Source organism: Spodoptera frugiperda, chromosome 19 (assembly GCF_023101765.2).
Source record: "Spodoptera frugiperda isolate SF20-4 chromosome 19, AGI-APGP_CSIRO_Sfru_2.0, whole genome shotgun sequence".
Taxonomy (NCBI): domain Eukaryota; kingdom Metazoa; phylum Arthropoda; class Insecta; order Lepidoptera; family Noctuidae; genus Spodoptera; species Spodoptera frugiperda.
Window position 1 is genome coordinate 5,350,121 of NC_064230.1, and position 23,369 is coordinate 5,373,489.

Sequence of the window (23,369 nt, forward strand, 5' to 3'; positions counted from 1 at the left end):
AGAACCATGCGGTACCAAGTATTTGGTGCTAATTTTTTTTAAACGTATTTTAAGCTGAAACTTTGTGTAGAGATCCTATCCAACTTGTATTCTTCAGTGCTTCTTGATGTATATGGGTATCTTGTTACACACTGTTTACAGGGTCAAACAGAGAACTTTTTTAAAAGTTTTTTAAAGGTTATAAAAAAATCAATCTAATACGTTCAAATCATTATATTTTGGAACAAAACATAATTCAAACGACTCCTTGTAGCTCCTTGGGTAGGAAATTACTGAGGTTTTTGAAACCAATGTCTGCTATCGGCTTTGGTATATGTATCCCTTCGATGTCCGGATTGAAACCTTGCCATTTTTGCGCCCAGGCCTTATATCTTAGCGATTTCTTATATTCGGCTTCCGCAGTATCACCATTGTGGCGTCCCCAATTAATCTTTCGATTCTCCTTCTTACTTGTAGGATATTTTTTTACTGGTACCTTAAAATTTTGATCAATTATTATCATTGACTGAGAGGCAGTGGTGCACATGCACATTACGGCACGTAATACCGCTATACAATGTACACCCACTTTTCACCATTTGTGTCATAAGTCCCATGTAATAGGGGTAAGCCTATTACCATATCCTGGACACAATTCCAGACTCCGTGCTACAACCGAGAAATTTTCGGAAATTCGAAAAAAAGCCCAGTAATAATTTGCCCGACCCAGGAATCGAACCCGAGACCCCTTGTTTGGCAGTCGCACTTGCGACCAACGAGGCAGTCTTAGAGAATATGAAATTTGTGTGACGTAGTTTATGGATTTCCAAAGCATGGGTCTCTCACACTTCAACAATCAGCTGTAAGTACCTTATTACCCCGTGCGTGCGACGCGTCGCGTTCTGCGCGCACCTCAAAGAGCCATCAGACCACCACAAATGGGACCCTGTAGGGCTGATGCCTAATCCGGAGCTGCGGACTACCTAGCAGGTTTACCGGGGCTCCGGCTCGAAAAGCAGGAGAAGGAACGGGGTGGTTTTTAGTCAATAAGAGTCTGACACTCCCTCTCGCTTCACCCTAGGCGGGAGAAGCAATTGGACGATTTTCCCCCCTCAAAAAAAGGTACCTTATTCTAGAATTGGAACTTAAAACGGGATATTTACTATGTTCTTCAATATTAATGAGTTTCCGATATTTCGGCACTGTTGCAAGCGCCATGATCACGGATAAAAAAAAGGCAGACGTGCTCCATCGTAGGCCGCATCATCACTTACCATCAGGCGAGATAGCGGCCAAACGTCGGCCCATTTAACATAAAAAAGGTACCTTATTATTGATCTTTCGTGTCCCGGTAGTTTGAATCTTCATACTTCTCCGACTTGGTGGTTTTTCTTCATCAGGGAAGTCTTCAGGTTTGATTAACCCCTGGTCTCTTGCATCATGCAGTTGTTTTACCGTCACATTATATTTATGAGCAATTCGCTCCCAGTACTCATCTTGTTTCTCATGTTTCTCTTCATATTTATCTTCCAATCTTACAAACATATTTCGGTCTACTATCAGCTGATTGTAGAAACTTCCTGAAAGATTGGAGTACAATTAGGTACGTAGAATAGAATAGAATTGAATTGAATAGAATTGAATAGAACTGAATAGAATAAAATTGAATTGAATAATACTGAATTGAATAGAATGGAATCTTTATTTGCATAAAATGTAGGTTACATAATGGTAGTAAAACATAGTTGAGGTGCTATATACAATTATACATCTTGCCGTTTGGCGACATGCGAATCTTTATACAGTTATTTATTGCGTATATACGTACCCCACTAGGATTTTCTCCTGTGTCGTGGGTGAGTTTACAAACATACAAGTTCACAGACACGTGACACCCAGACACAGGATACCAAAACAACAATTTGTGGATCACGCACTCCGTGCGGGAATCGAACCCGCTACACGTTGCTCGACAGCCAGTTGCCCAGTCACCGCGCCAACCGTGCAGTCACATAATACTCAAACTCAAACTTTTCCAATCAGATTCACAATACAATTCTTGGTTACATTGTTTCGATTGCTTCAACTATGTGAGAACAATGTAAAACGTTATTATGTTATTAGTCTTTATTTATTTTATTTATTTAATTCAAAAGGTACAACGGTAGTCTTGTGTCTGTGTACTGTGTATTTTTTGACTTTTATTGTAAATTGATTTATTGTATCAAAATTTTTGACTTTAATTATGGATGGATTTAAATTTCTGGACATATATCTTGATTATTTTATTTTATTTATTTTTATTTTTATTTTTCTTTTGACATAATTTATAAACATTGAACATTGTATTTTTATTAACGTATGTATTTTATAAAGCATGCAAGAATTTTGTAAAATTTTTATGGGTCCTGAAACCTGAAATAAATGAATTTATTATTATTATTTATTATTATTATTATAAAACTAATATTCAGTCAAAGTGATTGAAAAAGAAAATAACCTTGAGGACAACAAAATCAATGCAGTCTGGAGCTGACCAGTCCCAGTTGACAGCGCCCGTTCACGAACATGACACAAAAGACATATTTAAGACTTATTTAAGAACTGACACATGCGTACTGCCATCTGAACAGGTCCGCTCATACTGTTGTGGTTCTTTCCTCTAAAGACCACTACAGAACCAACTTGCACGGTTCTCTCACATTATCCTCTATTTCATTGTCTGAACTTTAAAAGAGACTATGACCTCTGAGTTTGTCTCGACATTTCTACTCAGAGTAATCCGATAGGAAATGCCGGCCTCATCTAGTTATTTAAGAGATTGACGTGTAAAAGTGTTATTTTATAACCTACTAGAAAACCCCGGCGAACTCCGTTTCGCCACCAATGATTTTCCTTGTTTTCTTGTTGTTCTCTTATTTTTTTCCTAAATTTTCTTTGCTATAAACCTTACGGAGTCGGAGACCTTTCCAACGAATGCAAAACTGTAGAAATCGGTTCGTGCGTTCTGTAGTTATAGCGTCAGGAAGGAAAACCCGACTTATTTTTATATAATAGATTTACAGAAATAAATATCATTTATTTGACTTATTAGGACAAAAGACTTAAAAAATACTCACGGATCGCTGCATATCCAGTCATGTACTCGGCTTCAGTTAATGATGTATTTTCAAAGTTTACAGGCTTAGAGTAGAACTTGTATATGTTCATCATATGGGTAAATCTGTCCATAATATTGCCAGATACAATGCCCATCTCATACTCAACAGAGCCCTTGTAAACATAATGTATATTTTCAGCAAGACGCATTTTCATTACTACTTCTGTAAATTTTAATGTAACTTTCGTGAGTCGCAACGTCACGCCTTTTATCCCCGGAAGGGTAGGTAGAGGTTCACATTACGGCACTTAATGCTGCTATATAATGTACATCCACTTTTCACCATTTATTTTATATTATAAGTCCCATGTAATAGGTGGTGAGCCTATTGGCATATACTGGACATATTTCCAGACTCCGTGCTAATACTGAGATATTTTCGAAAAGCCGAAAAAAGCCCAGCAATACTTTACCCGACCCGGGAATCGAACCCGAGACCTATTGTTCGACAGTCGCACTTGCGACCACTCGACCAATGAGGCAGTTTTCTTAGTTTCTAGTTGGGGCTCAAACCCTCCTGGAAAATGCATATCTAGACATTGCAGATCGTTATTTTTCTAGTTAGCATAGTACATCCCCTGTTTGGAAAAGGTCTCTATGACCTCTGTATGACCTATGAATATGTTTATATATAAAAATCAATTATTGTTCGTTAGTCTTGCTAACTAAACTCGAGAACGACTGGACCAATTTATTAGTGAAAGTCCAGGGAAGGTTTAAAAGGTGAGAAAAATATGTTTGAAGCGGTACGAAGTTTTTTAGGGTTCCGTAGCCAAATGGCAAAAAACGGAACCCTTATAGATTCGTCATATCTGTCTGTCTGTCTGTCTGTCTGTCTGTCCGTCTGTCTGTCTGTCCGTCCGTCCGTATGTCACAGCCATTTATTTCCGAAACTGTTGGGCCTACATAGAAACTTTGCAGGATGATGTATTTCGGTAACCGCTATCCGAATTTTAAATAAAAATATATAAATTAAAGGGCGGCACTCCATACATGGAACTGATAGAAAAAATATTTTTTTTCTCATGAATGAAAGAAGTTCACGAAGGAAGTTTTGTTCGTTTTACTTTCTTGAACCCCTCCCGAAGCTAAAACCTGGGGCCTTAGTCTGCTATTACAATTGTGTCAGAATGGTCGATCACTGAGCAGTGCGAGAGGGACGGAGCTATACAACCTGCATAGCTCCGTCCCTCTTGCACTGGCTACGCGTATACGCTGTATAAATATAAATGAAATAGGTACATACGCTGAACCAAATGTTCTGTCATCCTGCTGATGAGAGCCTTTTGATTGTGATAATCATAAGGCATAGGATCCAACCGGGCGGGGGACCAGGTGGTTGCCAACCCCAGCGGCAACTTACCTGAAACACGCCAATGCCAAAATTGGGTATTATCCTACTAGTCAAATTCAATACTTTTATCAAAATGTCAAGATATTATCCTACTAGTCAAATTCAATACTTTTATCAAAATGTCAAGGTATTATCCTACTAGTCAAATTCAATACTTTTATCAAAATGTCAAGGTATTATCCTACTAGTCAAATTCAATACTTTTATCAAAATGTCAAAAACGTTACTTTTAGCTATGAATTTTGTATGACATTGCAAATTATGACGTCATAATTTTTTTGCGTCAAATAGCATAGGTACTTATTACGCAAAAAATAGCAAGAAAAATTAAATAAATAAGTATATCGTCAAATGAATGAATGAAAATACGATTATTTTGGGATATTTTATTATATTGAAATAGCAAAATAATTTATTTTTGACCTAGGAAACTACCCAATTGGGTAGTACCCTCGGTCAAAAATAAATTATTATAACTTTTCACACACACACACACACACACAACGTCACGCCTTTTATCCTCGAAGGGGTAGGTAGAGATGCACATTACGGCACGTAATGCCGCTATACAATGTACACCCACTTTTCACCATTTGTGTTATAAGTACCATGTAAAAGGGGGTGAGCCTATTGCTATGTACTGGACACAATTCCAGACTCCGTGCTAGTGGTGCTACTACCAAGAAATACTTTGCTCGACCCGGGAATCGAACCCGAGACCCCTTGTTCGGCAGTTGCACTTGCGACCACTCGACCAACGAGGCAGTCTACTTTTCAATACAATAAAAAATTCTAAAATAATCACAACACACTCTCATTCATTTTGATGAATTAGGTACGTACGGTACTTAATTTTCGATTTTTTTCTAGCTAAATTTCTAGAAATAAGCCTGCTATTTGACGTCAAAAACTTGCTAAGTGCGGGAATCGAACCCACTACGCGTTGCGCGGCAGCCAATTGTCTAGCCACCGCACCAACCGTGCAGTTCGAACAGTTTTTCCCCCTTAACAGTGATTTCCCCCTTTCCCATTTCACCCTTTTCCAAAAACATCGATAAATGATGAATGATATTCAATTCTTTTTTATGAGTCCACATTTGGCCGCTATGGCACCTGATGGTAAGCGATGATGCGGCCTACGATGGAGCACGTCTACCCATAAGCAACCTATTCACTCGGACTTTGAAGACACCCAGGTTATACCCATCAGGAAACACAGACTCCGGCAAGGTGTTCCACTCCCTAGCAGTTCGCACAAGGAAGCTTGAAGCGAAGCGCTTCGTGCGCGTGGGTGGGATATTTATCATGAAGTACCTATTATACCTATTTCCAAAACTATCGATTGATTACTTGGTAAAATAACTTACATAATAAAATAACTGCACAGCATATAATTTTTAACATATTTATGCGTTTGTCTTCGGCCATTATTCCGCAAATAATATTGAAACTATCAAAAACAACCTGTAAAAAACACCAAGTCTTGCATCTCAGTTTTTCTACCGCAAAAAGTTGTGAGATCCATATCGGTTATTTTATTTAGTCCCTACTTAAGGAACCATTTAAATTGTTATGCAAATTGTTATAATATCAATATTACATTTATTTTATGTTTTAAATTAAATAGATCGACTTGGCCATCGCACGTAATTATGAAATAGACTAAACAGAAATGTCTACAAAAGTAGGTATACTTGTGTTTTCATTATCAGGCTGTTGTTTTGTTTTTGAATGGTAATAAATATATTTTGTAGTATGTATGGATGCTATACTACTGCGGGAACAACAGGAACGCCCTCTGTTAGTTAACATACTGTATTACACTAGCAATTACCTGCAACTTCGTCCGCTTACAATAAATCAATCAGAATTTAGGCTTTTGAATTATTTAAATTTTCTTTGCTATAAACCTCACGGAGCCCGAGTCCTTTCCAACGAATGCAAAACCGTGGAAATCGGTTCGTGCGTTCTGGAGTTATAGCGTCAGGAAGGAAAACCCGACTTATTTTTATATTACAGATAACTTCGAGAAAAGGATGGTACGGCCATGCCGCTTTTTTTGCTCGACTTGGCGGAGGCACTACCGTGCCCCCACATATTAAATATTTATGTATGTACTTAATGAACTATTTTATTACAATTTACCAATTAAGTACATCGTATACCTACTTTAATTAATTTCTTTATCACCTATATACTTATATAATGCACTGCCTTGTTGGTCCAGTCGCAAGTGCAACTGCAAGAGGTCTTGGGTTCGATTCCCGAGTCGGGCAGATTTTTTTTTGAAGCGGCGATAATCATCCAATCACTTCTTTCGCCTTGGACGAGGTGAGAGTAAGTGTCAGACTCTTACTGACTAAAAACCACCCCGTTCCTAATCCTGTTTTTCGAGCCAGAGCCCCGGTAAACCCGCTAGGTAGTCCGCAAAGTCTCACTGGCCTTTTTTCTTCGAACAATAAGTGAACCTATTGCCATATACTGGGCACAATTCCAGACTTCGGGCTACTACTGAGAAATTAAGCCCAGTAATCCTTTGCCCGACCCAGAAATTGAACCCGAGACCCCTTTGCTACTCGCACTTGCGACCACTCGACCAACGAGGCAGCCTTAATTTTCTTTAATCGACAATTATAATTAACTATTAAGAAATTTTATTATAAGCGAGAGGATGTAATAAAAATACTAATTATTTTTGTTAATGAATCTTGAAACACTTTATGCGCAATGGCTGCCAACGGGACCCGCGCCATACTGAAAATAATATGCGGCCTAACAATCTTTTTCCTACTCGTCTGTAAGTCTTTTTATAAATATCATATAATAATGCTAGTGTCAGAAGGTCTACTTTTTGTCGAAGCCGAAACCGAAACCGATTAATCGGCAATCGCCACAACTTTCGGCCGAAGCCGTAACCGGTTAATCGGCAATCGCCACAACATTCGGCCTAAGCCGAAACCGATTAATCGGCAATCGCCACAACATTCGGTCGAAGCCGAAACCGATTAATCGGCAATCGCCACAACGTTCGGCCGAAGCCGAAACCGAAACCGATGCCGAAGCAAAAGCCGAAGGTTTATACTCAGTAATTAATTTGTTCAATACTGTCTACAAGCTACATATTAATATTAAAATTATTTCAAAACATTCAATATTGAATATTTATTTTGACTGTCTCATATACAACGTGTAACAAAAAGGGGGTTTCTAGATAACATAAAAAACGATACGGGATGGGTTTTTTAAACGCATGTTTTCATGGTACCAAGTTATTAATTTTTCAAATCGCGCCGCCGCGGGAATCAAAATTGGGTAGACAGGTACTAGGCGATTAGATTGACAGAAGAAATGTTTCGTAATATTAGTGAGTGATCCCTGTAGTGTTGTGACACGTTTGTATGATTTGAAATCAAGAACTATGCGATACCAAGTATTTGGTACAATTTTTTTTAAACGTATTTTAAGCTGAAATTTGTGTAGAGATTCTATTCAACCTGTATTCATCAGGGCTTCTTGATGTATGTGGGTATTTTGTTACACGTTGTAGATATGGTAATAATAGTTTGTGATTTATTTGTAACAAATAATCAAATAATCATTTCATTATTAACAGTTCGATCAATCTCGAAATCGGCGAAATCTTCGGCTTTCGGTTTCACCGAAAGTGGTTGATGCCGAAGCCGTATCTTCGGTCGGTCACTACCTAATGCACATCTCCATCAACAGCCTATAATTGCACACAGCTGACAAAAGGCCTTTTCTCATACGGAGAAGGTTTGAGCATAGTTCATCTCTGGTGCTTTTCCACCAGAGACGTGCTATGCTACGTTGCTGTGGATGCGTTTGGCTTCCACCAATCATATTCATTGGTACACATAGCTTAACACTGGTGGAAACGGACTCAGCTATCTTATGTTTTTTTTTTTTATAATATGGAAAGATGCGTGCTATGGATAGATTCCCTACTGTCGATACATCGCATACTCGAGCTGCGCATCTTTCTAATGCAGCTACTTAGTGGCGGTGCTTTTTTTATATTACGGAAACAAATACTTTCGACGATAATTATATCGATTTGAAATATCGCGTGACGTCACTTCTAGGTACGTTTTATTCATAGAAATGACGTTTTGGCTCCCGAACGTTGATCGTTGATTCGTGTTATCTAAGTATTGTTTTCAAAGACAAAAAAAAAAAAAAATACGTTGAAAAATAACTAACTTATAATATAAATAAATAAACTAACTTACGCTGCCTATAAGGGCAAGGTGTCATACACTCCATACCTATTGATTTGTAAAATTGATTAAAAAATAGCGTAACCTATAGAGTTTCTTGCTCGTTCTTCTCCATAGGAATCTACACTTTGGAACGAGCAAATAGAGCAACTAGAGGACTGACCGACATATGGACACTTTTTATTTTTGTTTTACTTTGAAAAGTACCTAATTTTGTTCTAATTTATAGAAATTAATTGATTTTACATAATAATATAATCACATCAACAGCCTATAGGCTGTTGCAGCAGTGGCCACTTATAAGTGGCCACTGCTAATGAAAGGCTTGAATAGTAAAATGCGTACGATGCGTACGATGCATGCGATGCGTACGATGTGGATCTGTGAACCTTAATATATCGATAACTTTGGAACGAGCAACTCTCTTCACTAGAGGACTGACCGACAGACAGACATTTTCAGACGTTTTCTTTATATTGCAATATTTGCTTCGACGTTCGAAAAGTGCCTTCTCGGTATATTTGAAATAAATAATTTTGACTTTGACTTTGACTTTAGAGGTTGCGTGTTTACACAGATTGGAAAAGCGCATACGCATTTGAGCAAGACAGTCGGCTCAGAAATATGCTCGATGCATGCGTTAAAAGCTCATATCGCATAATGGACTCTGTAGAGTACATTAAACAAGACAATCTCAACACGCCAGGATATGAGGTACGTACCAACAAACAACATTAATATATATATTTTTTTTATAATTATTTAAAATTCTCTACATTTACATTTTTAAATACTATACATAAAAAACAAATCAATATTTAAAAATATATAAATATTTTATATTTATTTATTTATTAAGGCTTACCAACTAAGATACATACAGACAATCTTAAAAATATCGACGGTTAAAAGGAAATATTTGAAACTAGCATAAGTAATAAGTAATATAAGTAATATAAGTAATATAAGTAATATAAGTAATAAGTATATAAGTATTATTATAAGTTTAGATTTCCTTTTAACCGTCGATATGTTAATTATTATGTTATCGGCTTACTCACGTAGCGGTTTGACTCGACTAGTAATAATAAGTGCCCACTTTTCACCATTTGTGTTATAAGTCCCATGTAATAGGGGGTGAGCCTATTGCCATATACAGGGCACAATTCCAGACTCCGTGCTACCACTGAGAACAAATGCGCTCCATCTGTGGTGGTCTGGCTGTTTGTGCAGTGGGATAATCACGACTAAAAATTAAAAAAAAAATCGTGTGGCACTGAGAGACTGCCGCAATAAAGCTATTGCATAGTATTTTTTATCAACTTATGCAATTACAATTATATATTACTAGCTACTTCCGCGCGGTTTCACCCGCTCTGCCTGGTTCCTATTAATCGTAGCGTGATCTTTTATAGCCTATAACCTTCCTCGATAAATGCGCTATCCAACATAAAAAGAATTATTCAAATCGGACCAGTAGTTCCGGAGATTAGCGCGTTCAAACAGTGCCGAAATATCGGAAACTCACCAAAGTGAATAAACATGGTAAATATCCCGTCATAAGTTCTAATAATAATTTAATTATGTTTTCAGATTGGCTACATAAATTTTATAATTATGGAGAAGTATAGGAGAATCGTCGATAAGTACAACATCTCTTCTGTTAATATGAAATTAAATTACCTTGTAGAAAATATGCTGTTTCTGGAAGACATCGAGCGACACTACTTTGAAATCGAACATCTATGTGAGTTTTAAGGTCTCAGCACACATATGGGATCGGAAAGGGAACGTAACCGTAACGCCTTTCGCCTCGCTGTCAACCAGGCGTCAACCTACCGTATGCACGTAACGAAAGCGTATCAGCAGCGCCTGTACGTCAACTCGGCTACGGCTAGGCGACACCGACTAGACTAACACGATAGTAAGTCGGTACGGAGAGACGTAAGCGCGGGGACGGAGAAACGTAAGCGCGGGGACGATGAGCCGTAAGCGCGGGAATTCAAGTTCGGAGTCTGTTCCGAGGCGAGGCGATTACGTTATTATTCCGATTAGTGTGCGTTGTAGTAGGGAGTTTAATACAAACCATTCTGAACGGCTCGAGGCGATACGGTGACGATCCCTTTCCGATCCCATATGTGTCATCATCATCATCATCATCAGCCGAGAGACGTCCACTGCTGAACAAAGGCCTCCCCCTTGGTCCTCCACGTAGAACGACAAGCCGCCACCTGCATCCACTGGCTCCCCGCCACGCCCATATGTGTGCTGAGACCCTTATGTTTTAATTTTTTTTTAAACGTTGGTATTACACGTATTTGTTCTATCTCGGCTATATTGTGTATGTTTTTATATATTTTTTTGCATGATGTGGCCTCCTATATTTTTGAGGAAGCACATATTTAGTTTTAATATTGATTGTATTGTTATTCGTGTTTTCAATGTGTATTCCTTGTTGGAGACCCTTATTAGGGAAATAAATAAATATATACGAAAAATGAGCGAAATAAGCCCAGTAGTTAAGCCTAAAAGTGCATTATTCTCTTTGAGCTAATTTGAACACTCTTTACAAATACGGCATTATAACAGCCGCGCCACATGTCTGTAACATTCCTAGACAACCTACAACGTTACAGCTCTTCTGTGGTCAAGGAACATGGAGCTGTTCACACAGAATTTAATACCTGATGAATTTTTAATTATTTATTCTTGAAAACTTCATATTTAAAATTTTCTGGTTTCTTTGAAAAATATATAGTTGTATTATAATGCTTCTGTGGACGAGTACTGCTTATAGTTTCATTTAAATCATATGACTGCCTCGTTGGTCGAGTGGTCGCAAGTGCGACTGCCGGACAAGGGGTCTCGGGTCCGATTCTCGGGTAGGGCAAAGTATTACTGGGCTATTTTCGGTTTTTCGAAAATTTCTCAGTAGTAGCACGAAGTCTGGAATTGTGTCCAGTATATGGCAATAGGCTCACCCCCTATTATATGGAACTTATAACACAAATGGTAAAAAGCGCTATACAATAAAGCGGCATTACGTACCGTAATGAGCACCTCTGCCCATTGGGGATAAAAGGCGTAACGTTGTGTTTTTTGATCTCCATATATTTGTTTCAGCAAACATGCTACATGAAATTGAAAGAAAATACAATGTAACCACGGACTTAGATACATTGTATTACGAGAAAACTAAAAAGGAATTGGAAGCAGGCGACGACATATACCAATCTTCATCTAAGGACAAGAAAGGAAAGGGTGAGAAAGGTGGGAAAGGTGGGAGTGGGCATGGATCAGGTGACGATGATCGTGATAAAGTTGTCAATGGCACGACAAGAGACCCACGAGAATTAAGACCCCCAACCACTCGCACTCCCCGTTACGACAAGGGCAAAAAGAAGCGATTGAAACTATACAAATATGACATCGACACTTATATCTTTAATAAACTCAACCCTACTACTACGCCTAGACCCACACCGACTTGGCCACTCGAGTATGGTTGGGAAATCGATTACCATTGGTAGACTTTATCGCACGCATCGGACGCATCGCACACAACGGATACATCGCACGCAACGGATTTTAGTTTGTCTTGCTTAGAAACTCATACAACTGCGTCCACTGATCCGCATCGCAAGCAACGGACGCATCGCACGCCACGGATTTTAGTTTGTCTTACTTATGTAAGAATACTCAAACGCTACACAATTTTAAGACGCTCTCAAAACTAGTTCTGTCACTACCAATTCTTTATAAATTGACAGAGATAGCACGGTATTTAAGTACAACTTAAAATTGAGTAGCATTTCCGTATTTGGGCGTTAGAAAGTCATAAAACTGCGTCCACTGATCCGCATCGTAAGGACCGCACATCGGCAATGCCTACATGCGATGCGTACTGATGACGTCATGCGTACGATGCGGGCCTGCGGGCGCTTACATTTAACATCTAAAATGTTCAATAAATTAATTGCAAGACATATATTTGTATTTTATTTTCTGCTTTAAACATTTAGTAGAATTAAGAGATGATATAATGTGATTATGCACTGTGACAAAACAAAAGGGTCCTGTCCAATGATGTTATAAGTAAAAAGGTGTAGATAGGTTATAAGCAGTCAGAAAGTGCCACATTAAAATGTGGACAATTGGCAACGTGTTTGTAGTATGGGACCGCTAGATGGAACATAGAGAGGGGCGCGGTTTGTAACGTCCCGCGCTCCCCGTAAAGTGTCACGCGTTATGTTAAAGGGAAATTCAGTTATGACATCTCCTCTTTGGTATTTGTTTGTACTTTTATTCAGCTCATCCAATGATGTAAGATATAACACACATAGCTATTGTAAGGTGGGAACGAATTTGCATCCTCCTTTCCTTAATTTCTTTTCTAATAATGCCATAAAAATACCTGCTCATTGTTGAATAGGGATGATGACGGATAAATTAAGTCCGTTAGTTAAGAAATGAAAAAAATATTTAGACACTATAAAATAACAATACTTAGATAAAACAAATTAAACCTTAGAAGTGGGAGCAAATACGTCATTCCTAATGAACCAACGCAAGCAAGCAACGTCACGCGATACTTCAAATCAATATAATAATTATTATTATCTTCAAAAGTATGTTTCCGTAAGAAAATAAAAAAATGCGTATCTAATATTTTAAAATAAACTACAAGAAGAAAATCAAAATTAGTCATCTACTCTACCGGAAGCCCAATTCCCCCCTTTCAAAATCTTCCCAATCCCCGATTCCCCAACAACCCTTAAATTCCTAACCCCCAAAAGGCCGGCAACGCACTTGTAACGCCTGTGGTGTTTCAAGTGTCTATGGGCGGTGGCGATTGCTTACCATCAGGTGATACGTCTGCTCGTTTAAGTTGCAAAAAATAAAATAATAAAATCTACCCTATTTGATAACCTCTATTTATACCTAAACCCAAAAACCATTTATTTTCACAGGCCTTTCATCTCAGAACGCAGGCAAGAAAGCAAACGGATCTATATTCAATGAACTTTCCTGGCCTGTCAAACTAATGCTTATGAAAGATAAAATCCGCCCAGGATCTTTCCCAAACGTTCGCCAATCAACAGAACCGATGCCAAAACGGAGAATACCAGAGATCCAGTACTTAGTAGCCAGTAGAAGAGAGGAAGAAGACCAAAGGGATCCAAATGAAGATGACAACAACATGAGACTTAAACTCTTCAGATTAATGTATGAAACTATTAGAGACAGTGACCTAAAATGCAAGAGAGCTGATTTAATCCGCACTCATTATAAAAACTCCTCTGTATTTGAAGTTGGATATCTAATGGGGGATGTGATGGACAAATATAACATAATGTCTGACATATCAATGACTTTGAATCGTCTGTTTCATGAATGGAAACCTATTGAGCATATTAATGCGTATGAGCAGATTTCTAATCAAGCGATTGAAATCAATCATTTGATTGATACGATGAGGACTATTAGTAAACGCAATGAGACCAAGAAAGAAGACAGTTATTAATTTATCACCATCGTCATTTTTGTCACGCCTTTTATCCCCGAAGGGGTAGGCAGAGGTGCACATTATGGCATAAGTTATTAAATTTATTGGCTTTTATTTTACAAAGCGGTAAATACATAATAAAAAAATCTTGATGGGAACATAATATATAAAATTGGAATTATATTGTATTGTATGATAAGAAATAAATGGGTCGCTATATAAACAAGTTAGTTTTATTTAATTTTCATAGCTTAATAAGCCAAGTAATTACTGGCCTAACCTATTTGTTAAATGATATAGCAGTACAATAGGATAGATGACTTATTTATATTTTAATGTCCGTCTTGTAAATTATTTTAAAATATTAGACACGTATTTTTTATTTTCTTTCGAAAACAAATACTTCCGAAGATATATCGATTTGAAATATCGTGTGATGTCTCTTCTAGATGCGTTTTATACGTAAAAATTAAGTAGATGCTTCCATATCTAAACTTTGATTCGGTTTATCTAAGTATTGTTATCTCATATGACAAAAAAAAAATACGTGTCTTATATTTTTTCATTACCTAACTGACGGACTAAATAGATTATTAATTTTCATACCCCGTCATCATCCCTATTCTGGTAGCTAAACAGCAACACCATTTCAAAATTTATCTATTTCGGATCCTAGTTTTAGATTAACTTAACCAGACCATTCATAACTTTTAATAAAAGTCTTTTATACCAATGTCTTTCCCCATGAATAAAACCGACGTAAAACAACGCTTGCGTGGTGTTGCGAGTAAGTGAGTTTACCAGATACCCAATTACCCTCCCGAATCTTCCCAATCCCGATTCCCCAACAACCCTTAAATTCCTAACCCCCAAAAGGCCGGCAACGCACTTGTAACGCCTCTGATGTTTCGGATGTCCATGGGCGGCGGCGATTGCTTACCATCAGGTGATCAGGCTCGTTTACCGGCTTATACCATAAAAAACCATGTAAAATAAAATAGAAACACCACTAAAACATGTTTTTTTTTATGGAAAGCGAAACACCAGAGGCGTTACACGTGCGTTGCTGGCTTTTTGAGGTTAGAAATTTAAGGGTTGTTGGGGAATCGGGGATTGGGAAGATTAGGAAGGGGGTAATTGGGAATCTGGTAACCTCACGCAACGCAAGCGTTGTTTCACGTCGGTTTTCTGTGAGGCCGTGGTATCACTCCAGTCGAGCCGGCCCAGCAGTGCCGAAGCATGGCTCTCCCACACTTATATTATTGATCGGCATTCTCTCAGTAGTTTAACAAACAACAATTAAATTATCGCTAGGTATTATAAACCTATGAAACTAATTAACAATTCAATTTGAAAATAATCATTTCATTATTTTAGTATTTTATTGCTACCAAGAAACAGAGTGAGTGTATTAATCAAATATATACTTTAATATTTCCTACATATTAGGTTGCTTTTCCTACAGAGATGTGCTATACTACGTTGCTGTGGATGCGTTTGGCTTCTACCAATCATATTCATTGGTATACCTAGCTTAGCACTGGTGGAAACGGACTCAGCTAAGCTGTTTTTTATTCGAAAAGATGCGTGCTATGTCTGCGTGCGTTAAAATTTCATTATTTAGGCAAACTAATATTATAAACGTGAAAGTTTGTTTGGATATTTAACCGATAAAATAAAAATCTAATGAGTATACAAAAAAAGTTTCTTTGGGAAAGTTGTTAGTAATCATGAGTACAATCACGTGTTTAAATATCGTTCACTAATTACCAGTCACCCTATATAGGCTATATAGCATCATGTTATGATCAATAGGAGCCGAGCAGACCCGATAAAACCATGCGGGAATAGGCCATTTGTGTTATAAGTCCCAAGTAATAGGGGGTGAGTCTATTATAAGTTTTTAAACTGACATGGTCACTAACACTATTATTACAACTTGAGACGGGATATTTACCAAGGTTATTTATTTCTGGTGGACACCAGATGTCAACAACGCACTCCGTGATCACGGCGCTTGCAACAGTGCCGAAATATCGGAAACTCATAGACATAAATAATCATGGTAAATATCCCGTCTCAAGTTCTAATAATGGTGAGTCTATTGCCATATATAAATATGCGAATTCCAGTCTCCGCGCTACTAGTGAGAACCTTTCGATAAACCGAAACAAGCCCAGCAGTGCTTGACACGACCCTTGAATCGAATCCGAGACCCCTTGTCCGTCAGTCGCACTTGCGAATACTCGACCAACTAGACAGTTAGAAGAGAGGAGGCAGGCAGGCAGAGAGCTATTAATTTCATTAATATGTTTTTCAGCTTTTCCATTATAATGAAGTCTAATTTGATAATTATGTTGTGTTTGTTTATAATAATTGCTTCATGTAAGTATTATTTTCTTTTTATCATCATCATTATTTTTTTGGGTCGACGTTTGGCCGCTATCTCACCTGATGGTAAGTGATGATGCGGCCTACGATGGAGCACGTCTGCCCATAAGTAACCTATTCACTCGGGCTTTGAAGACACCCAGGTTATACCCATCAGGAAACACAGACATCATCATCATCATCAGCCTGTTCTCGTCCACTGCTGGACGTGGGCCTCTCCAATGGCACGCCACTGAGCTCGATCTTCAGCTCTACACATCCAACCTCTACCAGCCACCTTGCACATATCGTCACTCCACCTAGCTGGAGGGCGCCCTACACTACGCTTGCCTACACGCGGTCTTCACTCTAGAACGCGTTTACCCCAATCCGTGCGGGAATCGAACCCGCTACCCGTAGCGCGGCAGCCAGTTGCCCAGCCACAGCACTAACCGTGCAGTCAAAAATTAAAAATCAATTGTATTGCTAATGTAGCATGGATTTCCGCAAAGTAACGCCTGATTTTATTCTATATATACAGGATGTCCCCGAAATCGACGTCCAACAGGCACTAGATGATCGGCAAGGTTCCAACTGTTATCAGAAAAATATTTAAAAAAATCCTAAAAAAATATTAAAAATATAAAAAAAAGTCCTACAGTTTTTAAATTACAGTGACTTATGTGTTATCCACGAAAAAGTACACCCTGTGCCAGTCTTTTGACTCTTGTTGCTACAAATCTTTATTTTTTCGTCTGCAGTCTTCCTTACTTTATCCTGAATAGTGTTTTAGTAATATGGAATCATAAATTCTCAGCCGTTGAAATTTTAGGACGTCGATTTCAGGGACCAAATTCCTGTGTATAAAAAACTGATACTAATAAAAAAATAGTTTTAGTATGTTCCGTGGCCGCTAAAGACGTAACTGACTACCATCTCTATGACGACCATATGGGCACACGGGATAAGCAAAAACTGATACTGTTGGCCGAAGAATTGATGAAGGAAGCTCTGCTACGCATGAGACAGCTTTACGCCATTAAAGATGAACACACACCGTACACTCCGTTTCACATCGGCTTAATTATTGGTAATAACATCATTTATTGTTTTTTCTATCGTATAAGCTGGTAAACGAGCTGACGGATCACCTGCTGGTAAGCAATCGCCGCCGCTCAAGGACACTTGAAACACCAGAGGCGTTACAAGTGCGTTGCCGACCTTTTGGGTTTTTTTTCAGGAGGGAAATCTTCCAATGGAGTGTCAGACTCTTACTGACTAAAAACCACCCCGTTCCTTCTCCTGCTTGTCGAGCCGGAGCCCCGGTAAACCCGCTAGGTAGTCCGCAGCTTGGCTTTTTGGGGTTTAGGAATTTAAGGGTTCTTGGAGAATATAGGAAGAGGGGTTATTGGGCCTCCAGTAACCTCACTCACACAACGAAACACAACGCAAGCGTTGTTTCACGTCGGTTTTCTGTAAAGCCGTGGTATCACTCCGAACGAGCCAGCCCGTTAGTGCCGAAGCATGGCTCTCCCACATTTATTACGTATGATTAAACCCCCTCTAATTAATTTAATAAAGATTAAAAACTTCCCTATTATTTGATAACAGGAAAGGCTCGCGAGAAATACCGCTACATGCTGGATCTCTACCAAGAGCTGCTGAACAAGAGGAACAAACGCCTGGCTCTCTACCCGCCAGGGATGAAACTCCTCAAACCTATTCATTACATCATTACGTTGGAACTGGTACATTACTTGGAACTCGAGATTGAGTCTCTTATGCATGTACTGGAGGAAATCTTACCAGGTGCAGTATTCGTATTCAAGTATTTATTGCATCTATAATGTACACAGGGGCCTTAGTCTGCTATTACAATTGTGTCAGAATGGTCGATCGTTGATCAGTGCAAGAGGGACGGAGCTATACAACCTACATATCTCCATCCCTCTTTTTTTTTTTTTTTTGAGGGGGGAAAATCATCCAATGACTTTTCTCGCCTTGGGCGAGGCGAGAGGGAGTGTCAGACTCTTACTGACTAAAAACCACCCCGTTCCTTCTCCTGCCTTTCGAGCCGGAGCCCCGGTAAACCCGCTAGGTTGTCCGCAGCTCCGGATTAGGCATCAGTCCTATTGGGCCCCATCTGTGGTGGTCTGATGGCTCTTTGAGGCGCGCGCGGAACGCGACGCGCCGCACGCACGGGTCTGGTTCTGGTCGGGCGGCGAACTACCCTTGCTCGCCGTCCGCAGGCCCGCACTTACGGTGGCCGGAGATCGTCACGCGATCCCCGACGCCCGGAGTGTCTCTCGCGACGGCTGGGGCGTGAGGAGGTTCGTTCTCTCACGCGCCCCGCCTCCTCCTTAGCTAGCATGACTGCTTCGCAGAAGGAGGAGACGGCATCCCAGTCCCCCTCGCTCCGCACCATGGCTTGTACCAATGCCGGACGCGAGAGGTCGCCGTCGCCGACTACATCCCTGAGGACACGGCGGTGCTCAGCCCATGCAGGGCACAGCGCCACCGTATGTTCCACTGTGTCCTCAGGACGGTCCTCGCAGTGATGACACCCGGGCGTTTCCTCCCGCCCAATCAGAAACAGGAACCTACCGAAACTTCCATGCCCGGTAAGCACCTGCGTCAGGCGGTAGGTGAGGACGCCGTGGCGTCTCTCAAGCCACTCCTCAAAGAGGGGACTTATCGCTGCAATGACAGCGAGCCCAGCCCTCGGTTGCGACAGTCGTTGCTGCCATTCCGCCATGAGATCGCGCCGGAGCTCGTCCCGCCACGCACTAATCTGGCGATCTCCATCCCTCTTGCACTGATCAATGATCGACCATTCTGACACAATTGTAATAGCAGACTAAGGCCCCAGGGGTTATTATTGGAAGCAAGTATAACAACTCATGCATAGGACCCATTTAGAGCGGCCGTACACGGACTGCTCGAGCGGTCGGCGTCGACTGCTTGAAGCTGTTGACGGCTTGAAGCGGTCGCGACTGCTCGAGCAGTCGTGTGTACGGCAGCGAATGAATGGCTATAGTTCATCGTGCCGTCGCGGCTTCAAGCAGTCGGTTATAACTGCTTGAAGCCGTCCGTGTACGGCCGCCCTTAGTATTTAGTTTTAAGTAAAATTTCCGTGGTGTTTGGCGACTGGGCTTCTCCCAAATTTGCAGTCTCTTTTGTGCCTTAAGGCTTAAGTCATTCTGTCTCCTGCATTAAATTCACCGAGAGAAGTGGAAACTGTCGTTTTCTTTTTCTTCTCCTCTAATAACATCTGATTTGTTTCGTTGCGGGATCCAAGACAGTCATTCATTTCCCCGAGACGCGCCGGACTTCAGTGTTCCGGTGTTTTCATGTTTGTATCTACTGTAGATCCTGGTGCACAGGAGTTGAAGCGGTTTAGGGAGGTTTAGATTAGATGATTTTCCCCCCTTAAAAAAAATCATTACATCCATTTGCGATAAGGAACAAGCATACTGATCACACCAATATTACAAAATCATTTCTTTTGGTATTTTTATTCCAATAAAAACCTTATAGTCAGATTTTGATATTTAACCGCTTTTTACTACATGCATATGAATAATTGAATATACATAAGATACATAATACCAAAATAACGTGTTTTAAAATTGTTGGCTGTCTGTCCATTTGTTCCGGCTAATCTTTAAAATGGCTGGACCAATTTTGACGGGATATACAAAACACATGTTTTATGTTTTACTCGTTCTATGTTTCAGATCTGAAAACTACCAACATCCAAGTTGGAGGACCTCCAGACTACCGTGCGGCTGCAGAAGGTTAGTTACCACCGCTCTTCTTTCCGTGGGTATACTAAGAGTTCAAATGGTCCATCATTGAGCAGTGCAAGAGGGATGGAGCTATACAACATACATAGCTCGGTCTCTTTTGCACTGCTCAGTGATCGACCATTCTGACGCAATTGTAATAGCAGACTAATAAGGCCCCTGCTTTTCGAGCCGGAGCACCGGTAAACCCGCTAGGTAGTCCACAGCTCCGGATCAGGCATCAGCCCTGCTGGGCCCCATCTGTGGTGGTCTGACTGGACTTTCGAACGACCTTCAAACTTTCAAGAAAAGAGCACTCCTTTTTTAAAAGCCGGCAACACACCTGTGATTCATCTGGTGTTGCGGGTGTTCATGGGCGGCGGCGATTGCTTACCATCAGGTGACTCGTCTGCTCGTTTGCCTTCTATTCCATAAAAAAGTATTTCACAATCCATATATTTGTCTGCACGGTTGGTGCGGGGGCTGGGCAACTGGCTGCCGCGCAACGTGTATTAAATTCCTAAGCCCCAAAAAGCCAGCAACGCATTTGTAACACCTCTGGTGTTTCAAGTTCCCATGGGCGGCGGTGATTGCTTACCAACAGGTGTTACGTCTACTCGATTACCGGCGTGTTTCATAAAGGTACAATTCCAAGACGGGCAGCAGACTGCAAACTGCAACCGCGAACTGCAAGCGATAACATTTGTTTCTATGAACATCTATGAAATTTATTGCAACCGCGGCAACACTGCTAGTCTGTCAGTCATTCTGCCTCGCATGAAGCTACTGGAATAACTGAGGCACAGTTCTGTGCATTGTGCATCCACGGCATGCAGCCGCAATTGGAATAGCGATTCAAGCGTTCTCAAGCTTCCTTGTGCGAACTGCTAGGGAGTGGAACTCCTTGCCAGAGTCTGTGTTTCCTGATGGGTATAACCTGTTTATCTTCAAAGCCCGAGTGAATAGGTTGCTTATGGGCAGACGTGCTCCATCGTAGGCCGCATCATCACTTACCATCAGGCGAGATAGCGGCCAAACGTCGGCCCATTTAACATAAAAAAAAAGAAAGCGACCGCAGGCAGCATTGTAACCGCAGCCGGTAGCCAGTGTCGCGTGCGGTTGCAGTCTGCGGCCCGTCTCGGAATTGTACCATAAAAAAGATATATAATGCTAATTTACTGTTCACAGAGGACGCGAAAGAAGAGAGGAAAAAGAGAAAAGAAGAGATGAAAAAGCAGCGCCCGCCACAGAGGTCGCGGAAAGAAGAAAAGCAGAAGAGTATACTCAGACAGAAGTACCTCATGAAGAAGCTGGGGATGCCATCGAATATGACGACGACAGAGAAACGGTTCCTGCACCAGTGGCCCGTGGAAGAAACCTGGAATCTTGAGAAATATAATTACTACTGACCTGTAATTTTATTGTAAATTTTCGTGAGACATACTAAGTTAATTATTATGTTATCGGCTTACTGACGTAACTGTTTGACGAGGAACTCGACTAGTTTCAAGTTATGCATTTTTTTTTTTTGAGGGGAAAATCATCCATGACTTCTCCCGCCTTGGTCGAGGCGAGAGGGAGTGTCAGACTCTTACTGACTAAAAACCACCCCGTTCCTTCTCCTGCTTTTCGAGCCGGAGCCCCGCTAAACCCGCTAGGTAGTCCACAGCTCCGGATCAGGCATCAGCCCTACTGGGCCCCATATGTGGTGGTCTGATGGCTCTTTGAGCTCTTTGACCCGCACGCACGGGTCTGGTTCTGTTCGGGTGGTGAGCCACCCTTGCTCGCCGTCCGCAGGCCCGCACTTCAAGCCATGCTAGAGGTTCATATTCATGAGCAGCATTCCGCGACACACGACGCGGCAATTGTCGCGCTGCAATCGCCGCGTCGTGTGAGCCACTAGCACGGCTTGAAACTAGTCGAGTTCCTCGTCAAACAGTAACGTGAGTAAGCCGATGACATAAAATAATTAACTACTAACCTGTTCTGTTCTTTTATTAAACAACAACATACAACATATCGTTACGCCTTTAATCCCGAAGCGGAAGGCAGAGGTGCACATTACGGCAAGTAATGCCACTGTACAATGTACACCCATTTTTCACCATTTGTGTTATAAGTCCCATGTAATATGTGGTGAGCCTATTGCCATATATACCGGGCAAATTTCCAGACTCCGTACTACTACTGAGAAATTTTCGAAAAACCGAAAAAAGCCCAGCAATACTTCGCCAGACCCGGGAATCGAACCCGTGACCCCTTGTCCGGTAGTCGCAGTTGCGACCACTCGACCAATTAGGCAGTAATAATATACCACTGCCAAATATGGTAAGGTTTGTTGGGGGATTGGGAAGATTGAGGAGAGGGGTAATCGGGCCTCCGGTAACCTCACTCACACATCGAAACAGAACGCAAGCGTTGTTTCAGTTGTCAAAATTTTTTCTGTTCAGTTGTCAAAATTTTTTCTGTGAGTCGGACCGTTAAAAAGTGCTCCCAATAAATAATTAGTTTTTGACGTAAAAATTGAACAAAAGCGCCTTCATTTTGTGCAATTGTGACATTTGTAGTGGGTTTTAGTTTACGGAAATATAGCTTCATCGTATAAGCTAAGTTTTATTAGTAAAAAGTGTAAAAATTAGTAAATTTGTGAATGACAGTTTTTTTTATTCTGAGGCTTACCCTCTGATATTATTTGATACATGGAGAAGCATCGAATTTCTGGAATATATATTGCTATAAAAGTTTGATCAGGCGTTATCAGACTGGAAGATAGAAGTTGCAACTAGTTGCTGTAACTTTTTCGGAAGGAAGGAAGAGGAATCATCGGCAACAAATTTTGCTTTTCTTCTTTACAAGGCGCGAACGTGGGAAAGGAAAAGAAAAATGGAATCTGAAAACGTAACTTGCAGGAAGCCCTATAGATCAGGTTCACTAGACAGTCTCTATTATAATAATTCGTCACTGCTTGATACTACAA

General features: G+C 40.5%; 2 protein-coding genes across 6 annotated transcripts; one reads left to right on the forward strand and one right to left on the reverse strand.

Moving 5' to 3' along the window:
* Positions 1 to 235: 235 nt before the first annotated feature.
* LOC118281132 (uncharacterized) lies at positions 236 to 5,981 on the reverse strand. Its single transcript, XM_035601616.2, has 5 exons — positions 5,861 to 5,981; positions 4,386 to 4,502; positions 3,099 to 3,302; positions 1,306 to 1,559; positions 236 to 475 (listed from the first exon to the last, which is right to left on the reverse strand). Exons 1-5 carry the CDS (start codon positions 5,919 to 5,921, stop codon positions 236 to 238), a joined length of 876 nt encoding a protein of 291 aa, XP_035457509.2. The 5' UTR covers positions 5,922 to 5,981.
* A 1,168-nt stretch (positions 5,982 to 7,149) lies between these two features.
* On the forward strand, positions 7,150 to 22,120 carry LOC118281255 (uncharacterized). 5 transcript variants are annotated; one of them, XM_050701049.1, is made up of 6 exons: positions 7,222 to 7,290; positions 16,558 to 16,622; positions 17,500 to 17,697; positions 18,219 to 18,416; positions 20,345 to 20,404; positions 21,581 to 22,120. In XM_050701049.1, exons 1-6 carry the CDS (start codon positions 7,259 to 7,261, stop codon positions 21,799 to 21,801), a joined length of 774 nt encoding a protein of 257 aa, XP_050557006.1. In that variant the 5' UTR covers positions 7,222 to 7,258; the 3' UTR covers positions 21,802 to 22,120. The 5 variants fall into 5 exon arrangements, with proteins under 5 accessions (XP_050557005.1, XP_050557007.1, XP_050557009.1 ...); XM_050701051.1 differs by lacking the exon at positions 7,222 to 7,290 and adding an exon at positions 15,740 to 15,837; XM_050701048.1 differs by lacking the exons at positions 16,558 to 16,622; positions 17,500 to 17,697; positions 18,219 to 18,416; positions 20,345 to 20,404; positions 21,581 to 22,120 and adding exons at positions 9,309 to 9,445; positions 10,325 to 10,478; positions 13,702 to 14,440 and having other exon boundaries at positions 7,150 to 7,290.
* The last annotated feature ends 1,249 nt before the right edge of the window (positions 22,121 to 23,369 follow it).

Excerpts from the sequence above, each read along its gene's own strand:
- LOC118281255 (XM_050701048.1), top strand. The coding sequence starts at position 7,221 with ATGGCTGCCAACGGGACCCGCGCCATACTGAAAATAATATGCGGCCTA. Across the intron at positions 7,291-9,308 it reads AATCTTTTTCCTACTCGTCT|ATTGGAAAAGCGCATACGCA; the intron begins GTAAGTCTTTTT and ends GTGTTTACACAG. Across the intron at positions 9,446-10,324 it reads TCAACACGCCAGGATATGAG|ATTGGCTACATAAATTTTAT; the intron begins GTACGTACCAAC and ends TTATGTTTTCAG.
- LOC118281132 (XM_035601616.2), bottom strand. The coding sequence starts at position 5,921 with ATGGCCGAAGACAAACGCATAAATATGTTAAAAATTATATGCTGTGCA. Across the intron at positions 3,303-4,385 it reads GACAGAACATTTGGTTCAGC|AAGTAGTAATGAAAATGCGT; the intron begins GTATGTACCTAT and ends TAAAATTTACAG. Across the intron at positions 1,560-3,098 it reads GACTGGATATGCAGCGATCC|GAAGTTTCTACAATCAGCTG; the intron begins GTGAGTATTTTT and ends CCAATCTTTCAG.